Source organism: Bos mutus, chromosome 16 (assembly GCF_027580195.1).
Source record: "Bos mutus isolate GX-2022 chromosome 16, NWIPB_WYAK_1.1, whole genome shotgun sequence".
NCBI classification, from domain to species: Eukaryota; Metazoa; Chordata; class Mammalia; order Artiodactyla; family Bovidae; genus Bos; species Bos mutus.
Genome location: NC_091632.1, coordinates 34,184,988 through 34,208,335, shown reverse-complemented (window position 1 = coordinate 34,208,335; position 23,348 = coordinate 34,184,988). Strand labels below are relative to the sequence as shown.

The 23,348-nt window shown below is 40.7% G+C and overlaps 1 protein-coding gene across 3 annotated transcripts in view; it reads right to left on the bottom strand.

The window, feature by feature from the left end:
• Positions 1-23,348, bottom strand: part of DDI2 (DNA damage inducible 1 homolog 2) — a 43,380-nt gene that overhangs the window by 18,702 nt on the left and 1,330 nt on the right. For 2 of the 3 annotated variants that reach the window (XM_005888876.2, XM_070384964.1), the window contains exons 2-6: positions 15,971-16,100; positions 13,116-13,352; positions 11,229-11,355; positions 7,503-7,630; positions 4,143-4,271 (exon numbers count right to left, since the gene is read on the bottom strand). In XM_005888876.2, coding sequence (XP_005888938.1) covers positions 4,143-4,271; positions 7,503-7,630; positions 11,229-11,355; positions 13,116-13,352; positions 15,971-16,100 — 751 coding nt within the window. Of the gene's footprint in view, positions 1-4,142; positions 4,272-7,502; positions 7,631-11,228; positions 11,356-13,115; positions 13,353-15,970; positions 16,101-23,348 lie in introns of those variants that run through there. The other variant, XM_070384966.1, reaches the window with a different exon arrangement.

Genomic DNA, 23,348 nt, shown 5'->3' with positions numbered 1-23,348 from the left:
ATTCACCTATATTTTCCTCTAAAAGCTTCAATGTAAAATAAATAAATAAATTAAAAAAAAAATAAAAGCTTCAATGTTGCCTCACACATCCAGGTCTTTCGTCAACCTTGAGTTGACTTTTCTATGTTACGTGAGACAGGGTCCAATTGTCAACTGTCCCTTTTTCCACACAGATCCCCAATTCTCTGAGCACATTTCCCGACACCTCCCCACTGCTCTATAAGATTTCCTGTCATTTATCAAGGTTCACATAAGCATGGGTCTGTTCCTGTTCTAGTCTTTTGGTCTTGATATCTAGCTGTTTGTTCAGTCGCTCAGTCATGTCTGACTCTTTGCAACCCCATGACTGCAACATGCCAGGCTTCCCTGTCCTTCACTATCTCCCGGAGCTTACTCAAACTCACACCCATCATGTTGGTGATGCCATCCAACCATCTCATCCTCTGTCGTCCCCTTCTCCTCCTGCCTTCAATCTTTCCCAGCGTGAGTCAGCTCTTCACATCAGGTGGCCAGAGTACTGGCGCTTCAGCTTCAGCATCAGTCCTTCCAATGAATATTCAGGATTGATTTCCCGTAGGGTTGACTGGTTGGATCTCCTTGCAGTCCAAGGACTCTTGAGAGTCTTCTCCAATACCACAATTCAAAAGCAACAATTCTTCGGTGCTCAGCCTTCTTTATGGTCCAACTCTCACATCCATACATGACTACTGGAAAAACCATAGCTTTGACTAGATGGACCTTTGTCGGCTAAGAAATTGCTCTGCTTTTTAATATGCTGTCTAGGTTAGTCACAGTTTTTCTTCCAAGGAGCAAGAGTCTTTTAATTTCATGGCTGCAGTCACCATCTGCAGTGATTTTGGAGCCCAAAAAAATAAAGTCTGTCGTTGTCTCCCCACCTATTTGCCATGAAGTGATGGGATTGGATGCCATGATCTTCATTTTTTGAATGTTGAGTTTTAAGCCAGGCTTTTCACTCTTCTCTTTCACTTTCATCAAGAGGCTCTTTAGTTCCACTTCGCTTTCTAACATTAGGGTCATGTCATTTACATATGACTAAAGTTATTGGCATTTCTCCTGGGAATCTGGATTCCAGCTTGTGCTTCATCCAGCCCAGCATTTCATATGATATACTCAACATATAAGTTAAATAATAATACCAGATATAATAATGATATCTAGCAGGAGAAGTTATTCCAGTGTATCCTGATTACTCCTACCACAAAGGGCCTACATAAAATTTAAAATTAACGCATCAAGTCTCACACACACACACAAGAACAATTTATTGGAGTTTTGAACGTATTACAATGTTTCTGTTGACAAATGTGGGAGAAGTAGCACCTTCAACACATTGAACCTTCCTGTTCATGTTCTATCTTTCCTTTATTTAGACTTCCCTTATTGCTATAAGGTTTTCTTGACACCTATCATAGCCAAAGTTGCAAAACGGTACAAGTTCTCCAACCAAAAGGACACAAGAGACTGGTACTTATTTTGTTCCCTATTATCTTCTCACTAAAACCTTAAAACAGTAAGAATTCAGACTCTGAAGCAACTGGTTTGTGGTATTCTTCCCCAATTTCAGTCCTACTGTGTGTAAGAAAGTATAGAAGGATAAGGTATTAAACTATCCTTATTCTACAGAAATCAATAATAGAAAACATGGAGACTAATAGACAAATGTATTAAAATAGGAAAAATGAAAGAGAAATATGAAAAGGAAAAAGGGTAGAAAAACTATCACTTGCAATGAAAGAAAAGTAACTTACAGTTAAAATAAAAAACCACTTGTTTATCTACAAAAACTAATAATACTTGATTGTATAAGGATATTAAGATGAATATTCAATTAGTGCTGGAGAAATCAGATTAGTAACAGTTAACAACATCAAGAGCTTTAAAAGGTATTCACCATCTTGAATTTAGTAGTTTCACTGAGGGGAAATCTTAACTAAGGGGGTGGCAGGGATCAAAACTAAACAAAAATGCATGTCCATGTTATGATGACAAAATATTCGGGGGAAAATATACTCCAAAGATTGACCACTAAACCCATACAACAGAATGCTATGCATTTATTTAAATGATGCTTATGAAATTTATACTGGCATTTGGGAAATGCTACTTTTTCTAAAAAGGAAGTATAAAATTCAACATATTACATGATCACCGTTTACAAGAAAAAGATGCCAGAAAGAGTTATGTCTGGATGCTCCTACTGAGTCTCACTTAAAAGAATTATTTTTCACTTCTTTTCACATCTATGCTTTGAAATTCTCTATAATGAGCATTTACATGGATAACGAAAAGAAATAAAACAACAAAAAAAGAACAATTCTGATTAAAGAGAAAGGACTGAACATAACTTACTTAACTCAATTTACTCGTAAAAAAAGCCACAATAAAAAGTCATTTTTTCTTTTTAAAGGCACAAATCACTTAAGCCAAACACAATGGGAGAGACAAATGAAACACAATTCTGGAACTAGAAAGCAGATTACAGTAAGAAACTAAGAAGCAACCCTTTCTAACATCACAGAACTCTCAAGAAGCTGATGAGCTGGTTGAAACAAATACCTCTGCCAACAGGGGTGGAGTGAGCCCCAAGCAGGAGCACCGGCTGCAGGTCTATGGCAGCACAGACGGACCTTGGGGCTCCCCTCCCACACTCTACTCAGCCAGGTGACTACTCACCTCCCCTCAATAGCGGACTAGAGGTTTATTTTCTTAAGAGGGTGAACCAGAGGCTCTTGTAATAGAGGTGGGCATAGAGGAAGACAGAGATACAACAAAAAGCACCAAACTGAAAACTGAGGTGGGTGGGGAGAAGGCGGGTTAAGTGGGAGCTTACTGAGACTAGCCTTTTTCTCCATCCCATTACAGATTACCCACAACCAACCAGGGCTGCCCACCCAACTAATCTTCCTAACAGCCTTCTGGTGTCTCATTCTTCAACATGAGCAGATGCCAAGGATCACCAGAGATTTAAGAAAACCATCTAACATGAAAGAAAACCATACCAAACATAAAGGTTAGAAGGCAAAGTTGAAGAAATCTTGTTTTCTTTCCCCAAACACAATGAAAGAAAATAAAACTAGAGGACAAGTCCATGATAGTAGATTATTCTACTTGAATATCAGATATCCCAGAGGGGAGGAAATCAGAACCATTTGTCCAGACTGAAAGGTTATCTAGCACAGTAGATGAAAAGAGATCTACATCCAAGTACATCATTGTGAAATTTTATTTTTTTCATTGTGAAATTTTAAAACACTGAGGTCAAAGAGAAGATCTATAAGCTTCAGAAATGGAAGAGAAATCTCACATGTAAATGATCAAGAGTTAGAATAGCAGCCAGCTTCTCCAAAGCAACACCGATAAAAATCATGAAGGAAAGTGATTTCCAACTTAGCCTGGTAGAATGTAGAGAAAGATAATGCTCTGATATTTAAGGACCCACTTTATTCCTGTGCCCTTTTTCTCAGGAAGTTATTGGAAGATGTACTTTAATAAACTGAGGTGTGCCCCCCCCCCAAAAAAAGTATGGGATCCATATTATCCAGGGTTAAGACTGAAGCAAAAGGTACCCTTCAGGACCCAGATTCCGAAACAGCAGCTATGAAACAGCCCTGAACCACCAGGCTAGGCTGAAAGAAACCTCTTCAACAGGGTGACATGTGTAAAGGAGATTTACACACTAGTAAATGTTTAGGGATGAGTAACATAAAAAAACCAATGACACACATTCACAGGCAGGACAACTACTAATTCTGAGAAAATACACTAGACATGAAAGGAAAAACAATCTTTTTCAACTAAACGGCTTAGCTCTCAATGGTACTTACATAGTCATGTCAGTATAGCACTGAAATCATATTATTTAGAAAAATGGAGGTAACCCCAAAAGAAATCAGCTAAAACAATGGAAAGGGATTATCTCTGAAGAGCAGGACATAAAAGAAGTACATAGGGGACTAGTGGTTTCTTTTTTGTAACCAGCTGAACTGATGTTACATGTGTAATTCCGATAACATACAGGATCTAAAATTCTAAGGATTAGGCGTGCTGGATCAGACGCCCCTGTCCAAAAGGAATTTTTAAAGTCTACTACACTACAAAGACCCCCAGCACCCTTCACTCACCTAGATGTACCCTTCCAATGATCTTCTGAGTGCCCACTCCTTTGGCGATTCCTGCCCACCGACGGTCTACCAGCCTCATTATATTACACCTTTCTGCACAAGCTTGGCTCATAATAGTCATCTGGGCACCTGGAGGAGGGGGAAAACATCAGATAAGAAAGACCAAATCCTCATGTGTGGGAAGAGGGGAAAATGCAGCACTAAGAAGAGGGCAGAAAGGTCTACTCCCAGGCTTCTGTCAGTATGAAATCCTCCCTACCTAGCAGGCTTCATGCCACACTTAGCTCAACTTTCAGTTTCACACTGTCATCTGAACCATGGTGTGGAAACTTGTTGTTGAGGGAAATAGTATTGTTTAAATATAATAATTATATGACATTTTTAAACTTTAAAGATAGAAACCAAATATACTTGGAAAGGATTTCCAAAAAGTCAGACTATGTCTACAGATGGAAACACTCAAGCACTGGCTGCACTCTTGGATCAGTTTTCACTGAGTATCTCTAAACATCTTACCAAGTTATTTTTACTTCAAACTCTGAGACACTCTAATTGACCAGTTAAAAAATACATCATGTAGTCTCTCATGAACTCTCCATTCTCTGCTCCAACAATTAGACCCTCTTTCCCATGAGGAAGAGGGCATTGAGGCCTTTTCTCTTCTCTCCTGGCTATACACTCATCCACACAGCTGGAGGCTGGAGTGAGCCTAAGCAGAACACGGACACTTCTCTCATCTTTCTCTAGGGTCCTCATCTCTCCCAGAGAACCTGGTTCCGCCTCCCTGTGTGGTGGACCTGGCTTTCACAAAACCACTAGGTATAATCCTCTTTCTCCCCAAATAATTCTCTCTTTGGATTTCTCTCCTGGCCAATGGAATTCTTTTTCTTACAATCATAAAAAGGAGCCAATGTTCACTTTCAACCCCTCTTCTTACAGTCTTCTCCTCACTCTAAAACTGAGCTCCAGCCCTGTTAATAAGTTCTGGGCAATTTCTGACCTTTCTTCTTCTAACCATAGCCATCACCCTAGCTCACACTCTAGCCCTCTAGCTAGTGGACAATTTCTCTGGTTTCCAAATCACTCTGTAAGGGTATAATTTAAAGCAAGGAAATAGTTCTGATCCTGAGGGGTACAGACTACTCCAGAACTGTCAATTCTTTCAATCTTCTTAAAATACTACCTCCTTCAGATCACATATTAATCTGCTCAAAGATCAAAGATCTTTAAAACATCAGCTTTAAACCACATCACCACAGCCTTAGATCCCACCTTACCCTGGTCCAATTATATCAAGCTGCTACAGATTGAATGCCTTCTTCCAAAACTCATGTTAAAACCTAATTCCCAATGTGACCATATTAGCAAGTGGGGCTTTGGGAGGTGATTAGGTCATGAGTGTGGAGTCCTCATGAATGGGATTCAGTGCCTTTATAAAGGAGCCCCCAGAGAGCTCCCTCATCCCCTTCCACCATGTGAGGACACAGGGAGAAGATGGTCATCTATGAACTAGGAATCAGGCACGGTATCTGCCAGCCAAACCTCTCAGCCTCCAGAAATGAGATATAAAACAGTGTTGTTTACAAGCCACCCTGTCTACAGTATCCGTTACAGCAGCCTGGACAGATTCGGACACCAGCCTTACAGCCTGACTCCTAAACCTTCCACGCTACCAGGAGGAATGTCTCCTCTGCCTCTTACTCAGTCTGACCCTCCTGTGCAGTTCCCTCTCCTTTCCTTTCACTTCCTCTGAATTCCACTGATGCTTTAAGGCCCAGCTCAAGACCCACCTGCCCAGCTGACTGTCCTGTCCCAGTGATCTCTCCTCTCACTCAATTCCAACACTTTCTGTTCATATTGTGTGAAGTCACTCAGTCATGTCCGACTCTTTGTGACCCCACGGACTGTAGCCTACCAGGCTCCTCAGTCCGTGGAATTTTCTGTTCATATTACTCAAGATAACTTACACTTTATGGGCACTTAAAAGTTCTTTGGCATTCGAGGAATGTTAGCATCAAGAAGGTCCAGAAATCATGAAGAAAAAGGAATTTTAGGAAGGCAATTCTTTTTTTTCCCTCCTTCCTCACTCCACAAAAGCTAGTTACTGATGTAAAGTCTGCAAACTCAAAATGACAAGGGTCCCTTTCACCGCTCTCCTGCCTTTTCTCAAGGCTCAGCAAAGTCCCGATCCTCTCTCTACCCATGGAAACAGCTCAGTTCAAAGGGTCTCTCTTTGGAGAAGCAACACCTGAGCACCTCAGTCAGAGTGTGAATGTGGTCTTTATGCTCATTCAAGATGCATTCAATTTTTGCACAGTGGTTAAGAGTTCTGGCTTCAGGTAGATCTGGGGCTTTACCCAAAGCCTATTACTCATGAACCATGTACACCTGAAGACTGGCTTCACCTGTCTTTGTCTACAAGTTTCCTTATCTATAAAACAGGGGTAACAGAACACAGTTCATAGGCGTAATGAGGATTAAACACAATGGAAGATGATATACGTTAAGCACCCAGCATGGTGCATGGCACATCGTAGGGGCTCAATAAATGCCAAGTGTTATCTCAGGGCCCCTTAGTAATTTGTCTCTCACTTATAGGAGCCCTATGAAACTCCAGTCTTACCCCCAAGCACTCAGCACTTCATAAACATTTTAAAAACTGAATAATCAGCAGATTCAAAGGTATGCATCTGAAGCCTAGCACATGTTCAGATATTTTGTGGATGAACAAGTGGAGGAAAACCTACTTGAGCAGGGTTTTTACTATGCTAAGAACATAGCCTATCTCTCAGAATGAGGGCAGAAGACCACGTGACACACACACGGTGCTACTCCACCGTGCGGTCTGACTGAAAAGCAATGAGTTGTTACTGAGAGAAAAGGTGCCACTTAGTTCAGGCAGTACCTGAATCCTCAAGTGGGGAACTCTTTGCTCCTGACCTGGCTATTAAGATCTTTAAGGGAAAGAGCCATGCCCCATACACCCTTACATTCCTCACAGCTCACAGTAAAGTGCTGGCACACAGACTAAGCCCAAATATCTGTGTGACCTCTACATATCTCCTTATAGTTCCTTATTTTAAACCCAGTTACTCCCCAGATTTTTACAGAGGCATCCTACAAATTAGGATGCCAAGTACGGGAAGGTAGGAAGATAAAGAAGACACTGAAAAATACCAAACTGGTTAAGAAATAATTAAAGAGAAACCTACTACAAAGGAAAAATTGGCAAGTGAAACAAAAGCCCTTGGGCTTGTTAGTTAGGTATCCAAAGGAATACAGACACCAGTCTCCCCTTCTCCCTGTGTTTAGTCAGAATGCTGGATGTAGAGACAAAGAAACAAAAGACAGAGACGGCACCTGAGTCAACAAAGGCTTTCACAGGATGTCCATTCACTTTGCAGTTAATATAAAGCATCACTACTTGGCCAAAACTTTCTGGAGCCTCTTCCATGGCTATTGTCATGTTTTCCTCAATGTTCTGTTGCCTGTAACAAACCAAAACCAGGTATACTAATCGCATTGTTTCCATGAAGACAAATCTGTTTCAAAGTCACAGTATTAAAAACATTTGTACATATCATATGCTCCAACTATAGAGGCTGAGTCACAGAAATGACAATTGGTGCTTTACCCTGAAATATGTGATCTAGTAGGAGGAAGTGAGATACATCATTGGCAGAAAATCTAAAGGCATACAAATTACCTTCAGGTAAAAACAATTTTGTTTCCTTTACAAGTTTCAGAAACAGGAAAATAAACTGGTAAGCAAGGGTCACAACCTGCTTCATCCTGTAGGTTAGAATTTTACCAATGTTCCAATTTAAACTGAGGGTTTACTGGGTATCTGGGTACGTTTCCTACATCCACTGCATAAAAAATAGTTCACAAATATAATATACAGGTTTTTCAACTGCTTGAATCGCATCTGCTGCTTAATTTCCAAGTCCGGGTTTCTAATCTGTGAAACGAGGACAATGCTTCCTACTGCAGGACTGCTGAGAGCTATAAAGCACCTAGCATACAAGGCTAAGGGCAGACGCTCAGAAATATCTACCTACTTGGGTACCTGTTAGAAAACTATACACACCTGTACAAATCGTATTTCACCTAGTCCATCAAAACATTTCTTCAAAAATGGAATGCATTCTAACAGGAGAAAAGCACGTAAGAAGGAGTTCCAGCTTACTCAACATCTAAGGTCTTCATTCCCAGCTCTTTTTTTTAAGTTTTTTGATGTGGATCATTTTTAAAGTTTTTTGTATTGAATTTGCTACAACACTGTCTCTGTTTTATGTTTCATTTTTTTGACCCCAAGGCATGTGGGATCTTAGCTTCCTAATCAGGGACTGAACCTGCACCCCCTGCACGGGAAGGTGAAGTCTTAACCACTGGACCACCAGGAAGTCCCCAGCCTACTGTCTCTGTGGGATGTGGGAACACAATCACACTATTTATTTACATACTGTCCTATTATACACAGCTCCTTTCATACTGCACTGGCAGAACTGCGTGCTCCTGACACAGACTGCATGGGCTGCAAAACCTAAAATACTTACTATCTGGCTCCTCATGGAAAAAGTCTGCTGACCTCTATTCTTGACTGTGCTTCCCAGGGGGCTCAGTGGTAAAGAAAACACCAGCCAATGCATGAGCCACCGAAGACAAGGGTTCGATCCTTGGGTTGGGAATATTCCCCGGAGGAGGAAATAGCAACTCACTCCAGTATTTTTGCCTGGGAAATGCCATGGACAGAGGAGCTTAGCCGGCTATAGTCCGTGTGGTCACACGAGTCAGACTCGACTAAGTGACTGAGCATGCGTGAACATTCTAGACTGCAGTGCTTGTCCCTTTTGAAATAATACTCTAGCTTACTCGCATTGACGGTTTTACCAGACAGTCTGTAATAACATATTAAACTTCTCAGAAAGTCAAAGTAAACTTGTTTAGTCAGGCAAATAGGAAAGCTACTATATACCTCAATGGACATGTACCCTGTGTGACCACAGGTGTAGCACACCAAATTAAACTGCCATAGGCATTTAATACAGTTACATAGCTTTTCTCCTAGGTCACATAACTAAATTTATTATCTTATTAATACATATATGTGAAATTCAGAAAAATGGTACAGATGAACCTATTTGCAGGGCAAGTATAAAGACACAGATGTAGAGAATGAACATGTGGACACAGCAGGGGAAGGGGAGGGTGGGAGGACCTGGGACATTGGGATTGACATCTGTGTACTGCCATGTGTAAAACATACAGCTAGTGGGAACCTGCTGGAAACCTGCTGTATAGTGCAGGGAGCTCAGCTCAGTGCTCTGTGGTGACCTAGAGGGGAGGGAAGGGTAGGAGGGAGGGAGGTCCAAGAGGGAAGGGATATATGTATACATACAGCTGATTTGCTTCGTTGTACAGTGGAAACTAAAACAACATTGTAAAGTAATTATACCCGATTAAAAAAAAACAACCAAACAAAAAAACCCCTAAAATTAGCTGGGCACTCCTAACTTTACATTGACTCTAACCAAGCTAAGTTTCAACAAAAAAACTGCCTGAAATAATACTTGTTACTTTGGCTACCCTAGGCTCTGTGTCACTTCACGGACACAAGGTTTTCTCCTTTAAAAGAATACATGCTTGGTCCCAGTTCCTCTACCTCCCCCTGGGAAGAAACAGGAGCCGTGTGAATGTGCCTCATTTCACTTCTCTTCCAACAGTTCCATGTCATGGTTTGGCTATGATGCTCCTCACTCTCCGCCCTCACCCCCACTTTTCCGGCTTGAATACAACTGTCCCTGAGAAGAGTTATGTCAGGTTCCCTCACAGCTGCAATGTGGTCTAGTTCAGAAAACACAACTATCTCGCCATTTCTCTGCACAGATTTAATTCGTGAAATAGTTGATAGTATCTGATACAATTAATGGGAAGGCTTATACAAACAAGAACAGAAGGGAATGGCTTAGGGCTGTCAACTGATTCTGGCATATTTACATTTCTTTGATTTCAAAGGTACTCAGAGAAATAAGAAAACCTTTATTTGACTTCCAAGCTGACAATGACCAAGTCAGGCTTCTTTTAAGTAACCAAAGATGATGATCAGGCCCCTAACAGTAGTCCTATTACAGTTACACTGTTCTTAGTCATACTATGGCCTTCAATTAGCAATAAAAACTGAATCTGGGATGGGAGAAAGCAGCTGTTCTTTTATTCTAAGGGACTGACTGAACTGTACCCTGCTTGAGACCAGGAAGGGGACCAAGGTGGGCGATAGCATCCTTGGTCCTGTTTAGGTCCCACACTTAAGATGCTGATTCATCAGATTGGGGAGTAAAGCCCAAGCATCTGCATTTTTAGGAACTTCTCTATGACTTTAATGTTGCCCCAGATTAGAACCACAGCATCAGAGAACCTGGAGCTGGAACGAGTCCTGCCATCATTTTATCTGCTGAGGCCGGCACAAGAGCTGTGGACGGAAAAAAGACTTAGGACAGTAAGGTTTCTCTTTGCACAGTTCCCTCTAATCCAATCACGTCCAAGTCCTGGATTTAATCAGAGCTTGCGTGTTATGTTTGAGGAGCGCCCAATGAGCTTGAGTAGCCAGCCCACTAGTTTCACCAAACTGAGGACTTCTGCACAGCCCTGGGAGCATCAACCTGGAGTTGCCTTAATAACATGCTGTGGGTTAGACGGGCAGTCTTTTTTATGCTTTCAGTGCTGCGTGCAGCATGCAAGATCTTAGTTCCTCGACCAGGGAGTAAACCTTTGCCTCCTGTGGTGGAAGTGCTGGGTCTTAACCCCAGGACCTCTAGGAAGTCTCCAAGTCAGGGAATCTTTATTAAAATTTTAGAAGAGAAAGTCATTAAGTCAGGTAGCTGCACCTTTGTAATGTTGAATCAAAACGCGAGGAAAACGGAAGAGAGAATAAACCAGAAGACTGAACCTACTGTTTCAGTAGGTTTTACATAAATGCAAATAAGGAATCCACCTCAAAGCAGATGCCCAAAGAATATAAGATCACCTGCAGTTTGGGAAATCTGGATTCTCTAAATCTTGCTCTTTGGGCGAAGGAGTTATTACCTTATATCTTCTTCTATCTTTGCCTGAGCTTCAAGATCAAAAGGGTCCGCAGAAAAGAGACGAATCCTTTCTTGCTCTCTCCGGGCTCGGTCCTGTTGCTGCTCCACCAGGACCCTAGAAAATCTCTCTGCAAGAATGGGGTGGGGGTGGTGGTGGTGATCTTAAGAATCATTATATTTTCTTTATTAGTACTTTTCCATATCAAACAATTTCTCAAGATACAACTGTAAAAGATGCAGAAAGGATGGCTAAAAATCATTTAAGATGAGAAATTAACGTTTATTTTCTATTCTTGGAGGCAAAGATTACTATTTACCTAAATTTAGTGTAAAGAAATAAAGTATTTGCAAACACCATCTCAGAGATGATGACTTTTCAATTTAAATCAGTGGAGAATGACCCTCAGTGTGGCAGATAAATGACTCTCCCCTCCCCTCTCCCCACTTTTATTATCCTATTACCTAGAAATAAAATAGAGCATTACCGTCCCTCTTTTCCTCTTCTAGATTTTTCTCCTTTACAATACTCTCTGCTTTAAAGCAGATAAATTACAAGCAAACTACTGTTAGTCTATCTGTATTACCTGATGGATTCTAAGCAGAAAAATCAGTAAAGAGAAAACACTGCTTGAGATAAGATGTATGTTACAAGAACCACCTTTATTTGATATTTCTTAGATGTGAGTATATTCAAATGCATAAATATAAAAGTGCCATCATCATGGTCTTTGGCAATTAGATATGCTGCAAAAGAAATTAAAGAAACCAAGATAATGGTCATATGAACTAATACACACAGCATGGATGAATCTAAAAAACACCAAGTTGAGTGAAAGAAACTTGACACAAGGAAGGACATAAGATATGATTCCATTTATATCAAAATAAAAATTAGGCAAAAACTGACCCATGATAAGTATCAGAATAGAGGGAGCTGATAAGGGGTGGAAACTGACTTAGAAGAAAACATAATGGAGCTTTCAGGAGTGACAGAAATGTTCTATATTTTGACTAGGGTGCTGGTTACATTAATTTGTCAAAACTCAATCAACTGAATGCTTAAAATCTAAGTATTTCTTTATAGGGAAATATTACCTAAACTTTATGGTTACTGAGGAATGAGTCATTAAGTGTCTGTTTGTTCTAAAATTTAATCAGTGGGGTTTCACAAAACCCAGAAGTAAAACTGGAGAAATCTACAGAGAAAACTGTCATAAAGATGACTAAAAATGAATGTTCTGTTAAATACAAGAATGGCTCAAATACAGCTCCAAATAAACTTTTGGACAGTTGGTGACAGCCCCACTATCATTAAATTTGGGGTGAATGGGAATAAAGGGGTTGCATTCTGCCATACAGGCTGATGCCACCGGAGCTGGAACTAAAATCATTTCATCTGGCATCAGCTGGTTAACTGGACCCTGTTTAACTGAGGGTCTAACGAAACAGACTGAAATACTAGTACCTGGCTATAAATAGTATCTGCAAAAAAACAAAAAAACCCCACACAAAAACAAACTAAAATCTCTTGAATCACTATGCTGTACACCTGAAACTAAAGCAATATTGTAAATCACTTATTCTTCAATTAAAAAAGATCTGTACCTGGGTTATATGCTGCTGAAATAATTAGGGGAAAAAAAGAGGAACGAAGGGGACTGGGTGAGTGGGGTTTCAGAATTCTTGATATCCCTAAAGTTCTGTCACTATTGCCAACTAACCAGTCTTTGACATCAGCACTAATTTACCTCTCACAGACCAACTGATATGTTCAAGAAGTCACGTGACTCAGTGGGCTGAACAGACCAGTTGCCTGAATTTCTCCCCATTTGCTGTGAAACTATTCGCCTCAGGTCAGCTTGACGGCCTTCCAATTTTATAAGCTTACCAAGATCTCCACTGAGCAGAGCGTCTGCCAAGGGTGGATTGCGTTCCTTCAGCAAGGACAGCTCATGGGGGTTGGCCAGCAACATGTCTCGGAGCAAGGCTGGATTGTCCAAGCCCTGAGGAGATGAAGCTATTTCTCCAGGGGCTGAGTGGGACTGCTGCACTCCTGGTGGCTGGCGCTGCCGGGTGTTTGACGTGCCAGGCACAGCTATGCTACGGAAGTCTATTCGGGGTAAGTCTGTTGGGGAGAATTGATTCAAAGTTTACTTCAAATGACTCCATAAGAACAAGTATTTGAAGGAAGCAGCCAATTTGCACATACGTGGTATGTATTAGTAGTAGATAGTAACCATAGACATTCTGAATGCCCTCTCCCTGGTTCTTTCTCACGCTGACTTTGAATATAAAGACTGCAGTCCAAGAGTGAACAGGTAGGAAAGAATAGAAAGAGAAAAACAGGGGTTTGGGAGGTGGTAGGGATAAGGAGACAATGGTAATGATCTCAAATTTGGGGTTGATAAAATATCCCAGGATAGTAAGTTTTTAATTACTCATGTCTTAAAAAAAAAAAAAATCAAAGTCAGTCTCAAATATAACTACATAAATCTGAATGCAGGTCTTAAGAAAAATCCTAGTCTGCTTTGACATATGCTTCAAAAAGCCCTGACATCCTGGGTAAAGAATACTATATATATCAAATGAATGTTAGATGTTAACTTCTACAAGTATGTGCTACACATATTAGTGCTTCGAATTTATGCTTTCATCTGTGCATCACTGCTAACTCTTCTCATACCCTGGGGAGCCAGTGGGTGTAATCATTTCACCAAAGAGAAAAAAAGAAGAAAAGGAACTGCAAAGCTTCTCAGTGCTGAGCACACCAAAAGATTTCACAGGTTCACAGCCCACATCCCAGGTTCCATACTCCAGGGTGAGCTGACCTTATTAAAATGAAAGAAAAATAAAAGGGAGCTTTACCCAAAGGACCCACATATAGTATGATTCCATTTGTGAAATGTCCAGAATAGGAAAATACAGAGACAGAAAGTAGATTGATGGTTGCTGAGGGGCAGGAGGTGTGAGGGCAGATGGGGAATGACTGCTAATGGGTACACAGTTTTTTGTAAAGATGATGAAAATGTGCTAAAACTGATCATAGTGATGGATGCACAATTCTGAATATACTAAAAATCATGAATTGCACCCTTTAAACACGTGAACTGTGTAGTAGTGAATGATATCTCAATAAAGCTGCTATTGGAAAAAAAAAAAAAAGAGCCGTATTATTAAATAGGGAAAAGAAAACAAACAGAACCCAAGTATGTAGCCAGAATGATGGGCTAAGACTGAGTGAACCCACGTTTCTTCAACCCTAAAATGTATCTGATGACTGTACCTGTTCCAAGTCTGGGGCTGTCCTGAAGACTTTTGGACTTCAACTAGAAAAAGGGAATGCTTACACCCATGTGTAAAGTTTCAGCCTCTTAGCATGGGTTCAACTAGGCACTTTTTGTCAAACCGACCTCAGCGGGCAGTGTGTGTGCGTGTATGTATACATGCACATGAACTCTGAGCCAATGGACAAAGTGAAGTGAATAAGATAATCTTTGTGCAGTAGCTAATCTAGGTCAACCAGCAAAACATATATGGTTGGGTGGGTCCTCCTTATGGGTTAAGAAATTTTCATTTCAACTGTTATCTTGAGAGTCCACTCACTTCAGAAAAATTTTGAAAAAACCTGTCTACCAGACTGCCTCCCCTCCCCCATCTAGTGGCTTCTCTTGATCCTGTGGCACAGTCAGGGAAAAAAAAAAAACCAGTGAATCTCCGGAACTAACAATTTCACCAAATTGACCAGAGGAAGATTTGGGTTTGACTGACGGGCATATCTCAATCACTTCTCTCTCTAAAGTTTAACAGTAACCCCCAGGGAATAACATTATTCAGAAATGAAAGGAACAGGACTTGATGGTCTCCCATAGCTCTAGTTTCAGGCTGAATGGAAGCACTGCGTTCTAAACTGGAGTCTTTCCTCACCCAGACACCTAAACGTCTTTGAGAATCTGAAGCAAGCTATGGACCATCTCCTCATCAAATGCACAGATACACACACAACTTTGCACACTATTTCAAGGACATGGAAACTTCCTAATTCTCAATGCACAGATTCTAGATGTAGTGTCTAAAACAAGTAACAGTTTCTTTTTCATGATTAACAAAGCTGGTGGGAAAAAAACAGAACTTGGTGGTCCAACTGCTTAATGTTCATAAGGCTCAGAGTAATGAAGAAAACACCAAGTTTTAAATCCTGTGCTGTCACTTACTAGCTATGCAACTTTGGAAATGATTATTTAAAAATCAGAGCTTCATCTGCTAATGGTTAAGAAACGTCAAGAGATATCTTTTCTCCTATTACAGTTATGGGATGAAATGTGGGCACAAGTGCCTGGCTGACTGTGAAACGCTCAGCAAAGGCCTGTCACTGGCGGCCAGACACAAAGCAGCAGAAGCCCGCCACGAAGCACAGGCACCTGCAGCCTCGCAAGTCCTTCCCGGGACAAAATGACAGCTGCTAACAACAGAGCCTAACGTTTACTGAGAAGGCTTGCTCTGTGCTGAAGGTTCACATGCATTATTCTCCCATCAACTCTAGGAGTTGTGGTTAATTACAGCACCTGTCTTACAGGTGAGGAAATGGACTCAGAGAAGTTAACTTGTCCACAGTTACCCAGCAAGCAAGCAGCACAGTCAGGATTTGTATCCTTGTAGTCTGAATCCAAGGCGAATCCAAGACCTGGAACTATGCTATCTACTAAATGCTTGCCAGGGCTGTGAAATCACTACAAGCTGCCTTACTTGGGAACTGCACCGAAGGTCGAGGGTCTGCATTCTCCTTCTGTCGTAAAATCACAACGTCGCCATCTTTTAAGCCGTAAGACGCCAGTGATCTGTGGTTGTCTGTGAGAGGCCTTTCAGCGTAGACAATCTACAACCAGAAAAGATTTGAATAGTATAAAGCGCTGAGAAGTAACACAGCACAGAACAGAAAGACCACAGTTTTCCTCTGCATTGGAGAATGCCACTCCCTGCTCAAACCCTCCAGCCATTTCCCATCACACCTAGAATAAAAGCCAAAATCCTTCCTGTAAAGGCCCAAACAGTTTGGTCCCTGGCTCCCCACAACCTCATCTCATACCATGATTGCTGTTCCTCAAATAACACCGGCAAGTTCCCCCTCAAGGCTGTTTCACTTGTTGTTCTCTTTACCTGAGGAATGTTCTTTCCCAGGTTGGTGTTTTTTTTAAGGTTTCTGATCAAACTTTATCCCTTCAGAGTCCTTCCCTAATGACCCTAGTTAAGACACACCCTCAATTCCCATATTATATACTTATTTCTTTATGGTCTCTCTGCCCCATGAAAAAGTAAGATACTCCGAGGACAAGAACTTTGCTTTTTTCACCATATCCAAATTGCCTAGAACAGGGGCCTGGAAGAGGAATAATGCCCAAGTATTAGCTGAATTAAAGGACAAATGGATCTAAGGGAGGCAGACAATTTTAGATTTAATATTTAGCAGAGAGGGAAATGGGAATGATTTGTTCTGGGGATGATAACTACAAAACTATTAAATAATATGTTGACTCCCCATCCACAAGTTTTAGTGAGATATAATTGACATACAATACTGTATTAGTTCTGGTTGTACACCATGATAATTTGATATACGTATGTAATGTAAAATGATCACCATATATTTCGTTAACGTCTGTTACCTCACAGAGTTATAAAAATTTTCTTCTTGTGATGAGAACTTTTAAGATCTACCCTTAGCAACTTTCAAAAATATGATACAGCGTTAATTCCAGTCACGCTGCAAGACATGACATCCCCATGTGTCCATTTCTTTCTTTTTTATTTGGTTGTGCTGGGTCTTAGTTGCAGCACCAATGGGATCTAGTTCCCTGACCAAGGACTGAAGCCGGGCCTCCTGCTCTGGGAGTCTTAGCCACTGGCCCACCAGTGAAGTACCCCCTCATGTGTCCACCTTTAAATCCTCTCCACTTTGGCAAGTCCGAGAGGTTGCAAATAGTAAGTTCTTCCTTCTCTTCAACCATCCTCAAACTTTTATCACTCTTATGTTTATGAGTAGAAGAGAAAAGCGGAAGAAATTCAGAACGCACAATTAAACACAGATGGAAAAAAGGATCAGGGATGTACAATAATAAAAATATTTGTATGATGTGCAATCAAACACTGAAGAAAGCCTGAGAGCACAAAAACAGATGAAACAACGGGCTGTGAAAAGAACAAGAGATACACAACGGACACACTGATTTTACCATGAAGGAACGTGAAAGCCTACCCTGCATTATGACCTACTCCGTAGAGAGGTATTCAGAATAAACAGAGGCTCTGAATGGTTTTCTCGCTAATGATTCACTTTCCAGGAGGCCACTGGTAAACTGAGGAACCTGCGTTCTGTCCTGACTCTGACGAGGCCCCCATCACTCAACTGGTCTGGGCTTCACATTTTCCATTTGTCAAGCATGTAGCTGGGGCTAGATAATCATACCTACACACAGCTGTCCCTTCCCCGTCTTTCTGCTATACTACCATTTTACAGTGTTTCCTCACATATCCTCATAGCTGTCACAGCAAAACTGTCTGACACAGAACATGAAAAACAGAGGATTTAAACTGGGGGGAAAAAAAAAAATCTGCCATATCTGCTTTCAGAATCTGCACTTACATAAGAAATAGAAGAAGAAACTGAATTTAGTTGCTTCCAAAATCAAATACTTCCGGGGTTGAGCCAAAAAAAAAGGATTTGCAGAGTTTGTAGCTTGAATTCTATTTTGTAAGTTCTGTACAGGACTAGAAAAAGTATCGTTAGTTTTTACCCTCACATGCAAAGTTTAAACATGTTACAACAGATCGCAACTGTTATTCTATCAACCTATTCACACTCCCCTACTTAATCAGCACCTTGTGTACTGTGCTCAGTTGCTCAGTGGTGTCCACAGGCCCCAGGCTTCTCCAAGAATACTGGAGTAGGATGCCATTTCCTACTCCAGGGGATCTTCTCCACCCAGGGATCAAACCACGTCTTTCGTCTCCTGCACTGGCAGGTGGATTCTTTACTACTGAGCCACCTGGGAAGCCCACTTAAGCACGCATCTCATAGTAAAAGTACACCAGAATCAACACAGATGGTTTGCAATACAATCTGAGAGTCATAGTATGACTTCTGGGACTGCTTTAAAAACCACCACAAATCTGAAGTGACAAGTGTCCTGGGTTGAGGTGTGCAGCAAGAAGCATACCAAGAGAAACGTTACGCAGCCAGCTCCAGCAGAGGGGCTTCGATTTTGTGAAGCAACCATAATGGAGGTACTAGTGGCCTAAGGCCTATCGGGTAAGAAATTCAATTTTCCAGGGTCAGAAACTCAACTACCAGTGTATTTAGAGACACGTGATCAGTCAGCAGGTTCTAACTGCACTTTTTATAAAAGAACATTTACTTATCTACTCAAAGAAATCAAACTCAGGAGAATCTGAATGCTCCATTCCACAAGATTACTGAATTTTCTTCAGGCTGTAAGTACTCCACGGAAAGCCATATTAAAACAGCAGACAGCTAACACTGGGTGAGCTCCTACCAGAGCCAGCGTCTCACTAGGTTCTCACAGTTTCTCGCTTAATCCTCATATTCTCTTGCCTAAGTCTCACAACCATCTTATGAAACAGACATTAACTGTCCCATTTGATATACCGTTAAGTGACCTGAGGCTCCAAGGCTATTAAGAAAACCGGGACTGGAACCACATCTGCCTGACTTTACAGCCACACTCTGCCCTAGAACCACACACAACTTTCCCAAACAGAAGTCCAACATGGCCTGGTGAATTAGCTGGGTGACCTTTCCAAGGGCTATTAAGCCACCCATCACCACTAAAGGTGGCTCAGTGGTAAACAATCTGCCTGCCAACACAGAGATAAAGGAGATGTGGGTTCGATCCCTTGGTTGGGAAGATCCCCTGAAGGAGGGAATGGCAGCTACTCCAGAATTCTTGCCTGGGAAATCCCATGGACAAAGGAACATGGCGGGCTACAGTCAACGGGGTTGCAAAGAGTTGGACACAACTGAGCGCGTACACACGCACCAGTAAAGGCCTCTACTCACCAGAGGATCAAAACACATCCATTGTCCAATGCACCCCTTGCCCTGAACAGGAAGAAAGGAGCACTGGCAACTCCTCACTCTTTGGATTCCCATTTTACAGTGCCATACATCAATCCATCACTGTTTAGCTAAACAGTTTTTCCTCAGTGGACAACATAATTTAAGAAGCAGGTGGCCTAATCTAACAATAAGAATGTAAGAACCAGGTAGTCACTACCCTCAAACGTGTACATGAAATATGGAAGACTGCTATCTGCTCCAATTTCCTAAAAACACTAGACTGGAGAATGTGGGTAAGGAGCAAACATTCTCCATACTGACGAAGCAGCAGATGTATACCATTCTAGTCCAAGGGCACAGATGAGATAGCAGCTCAGTTGAAATTATAACTGCCACAAAGAACTTTTGTTGTTGTTATTGTTGTTGTTAAAACAGGCTTAAGAATCTAAGAAACAATTATTCTGTAACCAATGTCCCAGAATAAGTCTGAATGATTTTTCAACTTAATATGAGACTCCAGGAGATAAATGGTTTCAAATTTCTACCAGTCAAAACAAGTTTTGATAATGGCACTGGTGATGCTTTCTACCATTCATAATATGCAGCTCAAAGATTATAAGGCTCAAAATTCAAGTTTTGCCATTTATAAGAACATACAACAGGAAAATTTATACAACTACAAGCCTTAATCTCCAAAACTGGCACAACTCTTAGTACTTGCTCCAGCGTAGACACCCTGGAGATTGAATTCTCATCTTAGCCAACATTCAGTGATAGACTAATTAATATGACTCCAGAACCTTTAAGTAGGATGTCAAGTTTCCAGGTCTCTGAATGAGCAACTTCAATCAATCAACAGGTATCATAACAATACATTTCTAGCATTAAGGATCATAAAACAGCCACAAAACCCTTAGAATCAAATTTGAACAGCTTCATAATAGTATCTACTATTAACTGAAAATGCACTATATACCAAGTGATCTACACATACTATCCAATGTTAACAGTCAGCTTGACTTTTACAACGGTTCTGGAAGATAATTTGGCAACAGTTACCAAGAGCCTCTCAAAAATCTGGCAATTTCATATCTAAGAATTTATCCTATATCAGAAATGGGGACAAAGCCTTAAGAATAAAGGTATCCATGGAAATGTTATTCAAAACTGGTTCCACATGCCCCCAACTAAAATGCCCAGCAATGCTGCTACTGCTGCTAAGTCGCTTCAGTCGTGTCCGACTCTGTGTGACCTCATAGACAGCAGCCCACCAGGCTCCCCCGTCCCTGGGATTCTCCAGGCAAGAACACTGGAGTGGGTTGCCATTTCCTTCTCCAATGCATGAAAGTGAAAAAAGTGAAAGTGAAGTCGCTCAGTCGTGTCCGACCCTCAGCGACCCCATGGACTGCAGCCTACCAGGCTCCTCTGTCCATGGGATTTTCCAGGCAAGAGTACTGGAGTGGGGTACCATTGCCTTCTCCAGCCCAGCAATAGGGAAACTATTAAATAAATTGCAATACATCTATATGATGATAAATTATGTGGCCATTAAAATGATAAATTGTGAGGATTTGAATGTTAATGGGAGGAGCTTCCCTGGCATTCTAGTGGTTAAGACCCTGAGCTTCCACTGCAGGGGGCACAGATTCAATTCCTGGTTGTGGAACTAAGACTTCCACACGCTGTGCAGCGCAGTCAAAAAAAAATGAAAGAAAAAAAATTGAAGTGTTACGGGAAAATGTTGACAATGTACTTTGACTAAACAAAGTAAGGGATGAAACTGTTTACTATAGTTCAGGCCACATGTTTAAAAGATATATTTTAACTATAAGAAGAAAAAAGCTTAGGAAAAAATATACTACGATGTAAACTGCAGCTATCTGAGTTATTAGGTAATAAATAATAGTGTTCTTCTTTCTCCTTTTGTGTATGTTACAAGTAATGAACATGTAGTATTTAACAGAAAAGAAATATATGAAAACTACCTGTGAAAACAAGCATGCCAAAATCAGCTACAAAAGCAATTTTCAGTTTCTGTTGGTTTAAAATAGTGTTTTACAAACCACAGAACATGCTGTGTGCAGCTTCATTTCCAGGATCATACAGTTACTGCTATTATTTGGTATTTAAATATGCCTTTCATTTGAGAGTACTTAACACACCTTGCACACTTTTTTTTTGTTAACCACATGCCACCTACAGGGGTAAATTATAACAATGTTTCAAAAATGCAAAGATATTAATTGCAAGTGAAGTTAAGTTCCTATAATTGTTTGAAATTTCTCCAGCCAAGTCTGCATCAAAGCATCAAACAGGGCCATGCCTGGCTTCCAAGCCCACACTTGTGTTAAGAGATGGAACATGCCCAGCTTTAATCACATGTAGAGATTGTGTCTATTCTAAATTTGTTATCACTGCATTATAACTATTACAATGACTAGAGCTGTTAAAAATGAACACCTTTTCCCATTGTACCCTCATGCACAATCCATGCCAATCTTGAAAAACTGAAATATAAACCAGTGATCTTTAATGTGGGTCAGACATTCAAGATAGTTCTTCAAGGATGCAGGAAGAAAATAGAAAATATTAGAATTTTCATTTCCATTTTAAGGAAGTTTATCCTTCCTTAAATTCTATCCTGGGCCTGTTTATACTGTACCTAACGTATTACTTCATGTATGTAACTGATGTTTACAGCTATTATATATCCATACATGTAATATACATGCATTTATATTATGCATATACCACTAGTTCATATATATTAATTATATGTATCACAAAGATGAATATTTCAAAACATTTTACTTAGAAGGATAAGTAAGCAAAAATGTTTGCAGACCAGTGGTCTGAAAACACAGTGACAGGAAGAAATAGTCAGGAACAAGAAAAAAAAAATCCCTTTAGAAACGGCATCAGAAATGGAGGTGAAGGAATGAGAACAGAGAAGGTAAATAAGGACAGTAAAGGTAAAGAGACCAGGAGAACTCTGAGAGGGAGTGGGGGGTGAGAAACAGGGGAGAACCCTGGGAGGTAACGCAGTGGAAGGGAATACGCCAAGGAAGTGAAAATGATATATATGTGTACAAAAACTACAATGATGTTTACTATTATGATTTGGTGAAAGGAAATGACTCAAATGTCTAGGGTGGATCCTGTTCCTGCCTGATGGGCAAGCAACTGAAAGACAACCGACCACCAGACATCCTAAAATAGACACTGTGTTAGGTTACAATGGAGCCAACAGAAGAAACTTGAAAAACAGGAGTTGTTTACTGGCTACTTAAGACAGGCTTAACACCAGTCGGAGCCCAGGTTTCCATATGCTAATTTGGCTTGGGAAGGAAGTAAATGCCAAAACACTGACGATGAATAAGAAAGAATTTGGAGTTAGCCTAAACGTTCAATTAGCAAGGTATTTCAAACCTGCCACGCTGGCAGGACAGTGCGTGCCTTGACCATACAATTAATCGTCTTTGACTCTAACCCTCTCTTTATTTACATTTTTGGCTACAGCGATTTCAAAAAGTGCAGGAATACAGAAATCACAATCTTTGTCTTCTCTAAGGCCCAACAACAAAATCAATTTACATTTTTTTAGTCCACTTACTAACTGGTGATTGTAAGCAGGGTAAAAAGAACAGCCAGAGGGAAGAGAACAACTGAAAAAGCCACCTTAAAAATTCTGAGTTGATTTTCCCTCCCCACTTAAACTGTTGTTTTATAGCTCTGTAGCTGAGGGATTCACAGACAGGAACTGGATCCTGAGTTTTTCTGGATGCCTTTACAGAAGTTCTAAGAAATCCCTTTTACCAATATCTTTGTATATTTTGCCAGAATGTCAATTTGAGTGACATCCTGTGACCCAAAATAAAGTCTTTCCTGATACTCAGCTTATGCCAACATTCTAAAGTTCAAAGTGTAAAGGAATCATACTTACTTCTGAACAAAATATTGACACATTTGTTTACCATAACACAGGGCAGAACAAGCTGTAATGAGGCAAAAGTTTTTGGAACTATTTCATAACTGCAGTAGGAAATCAAG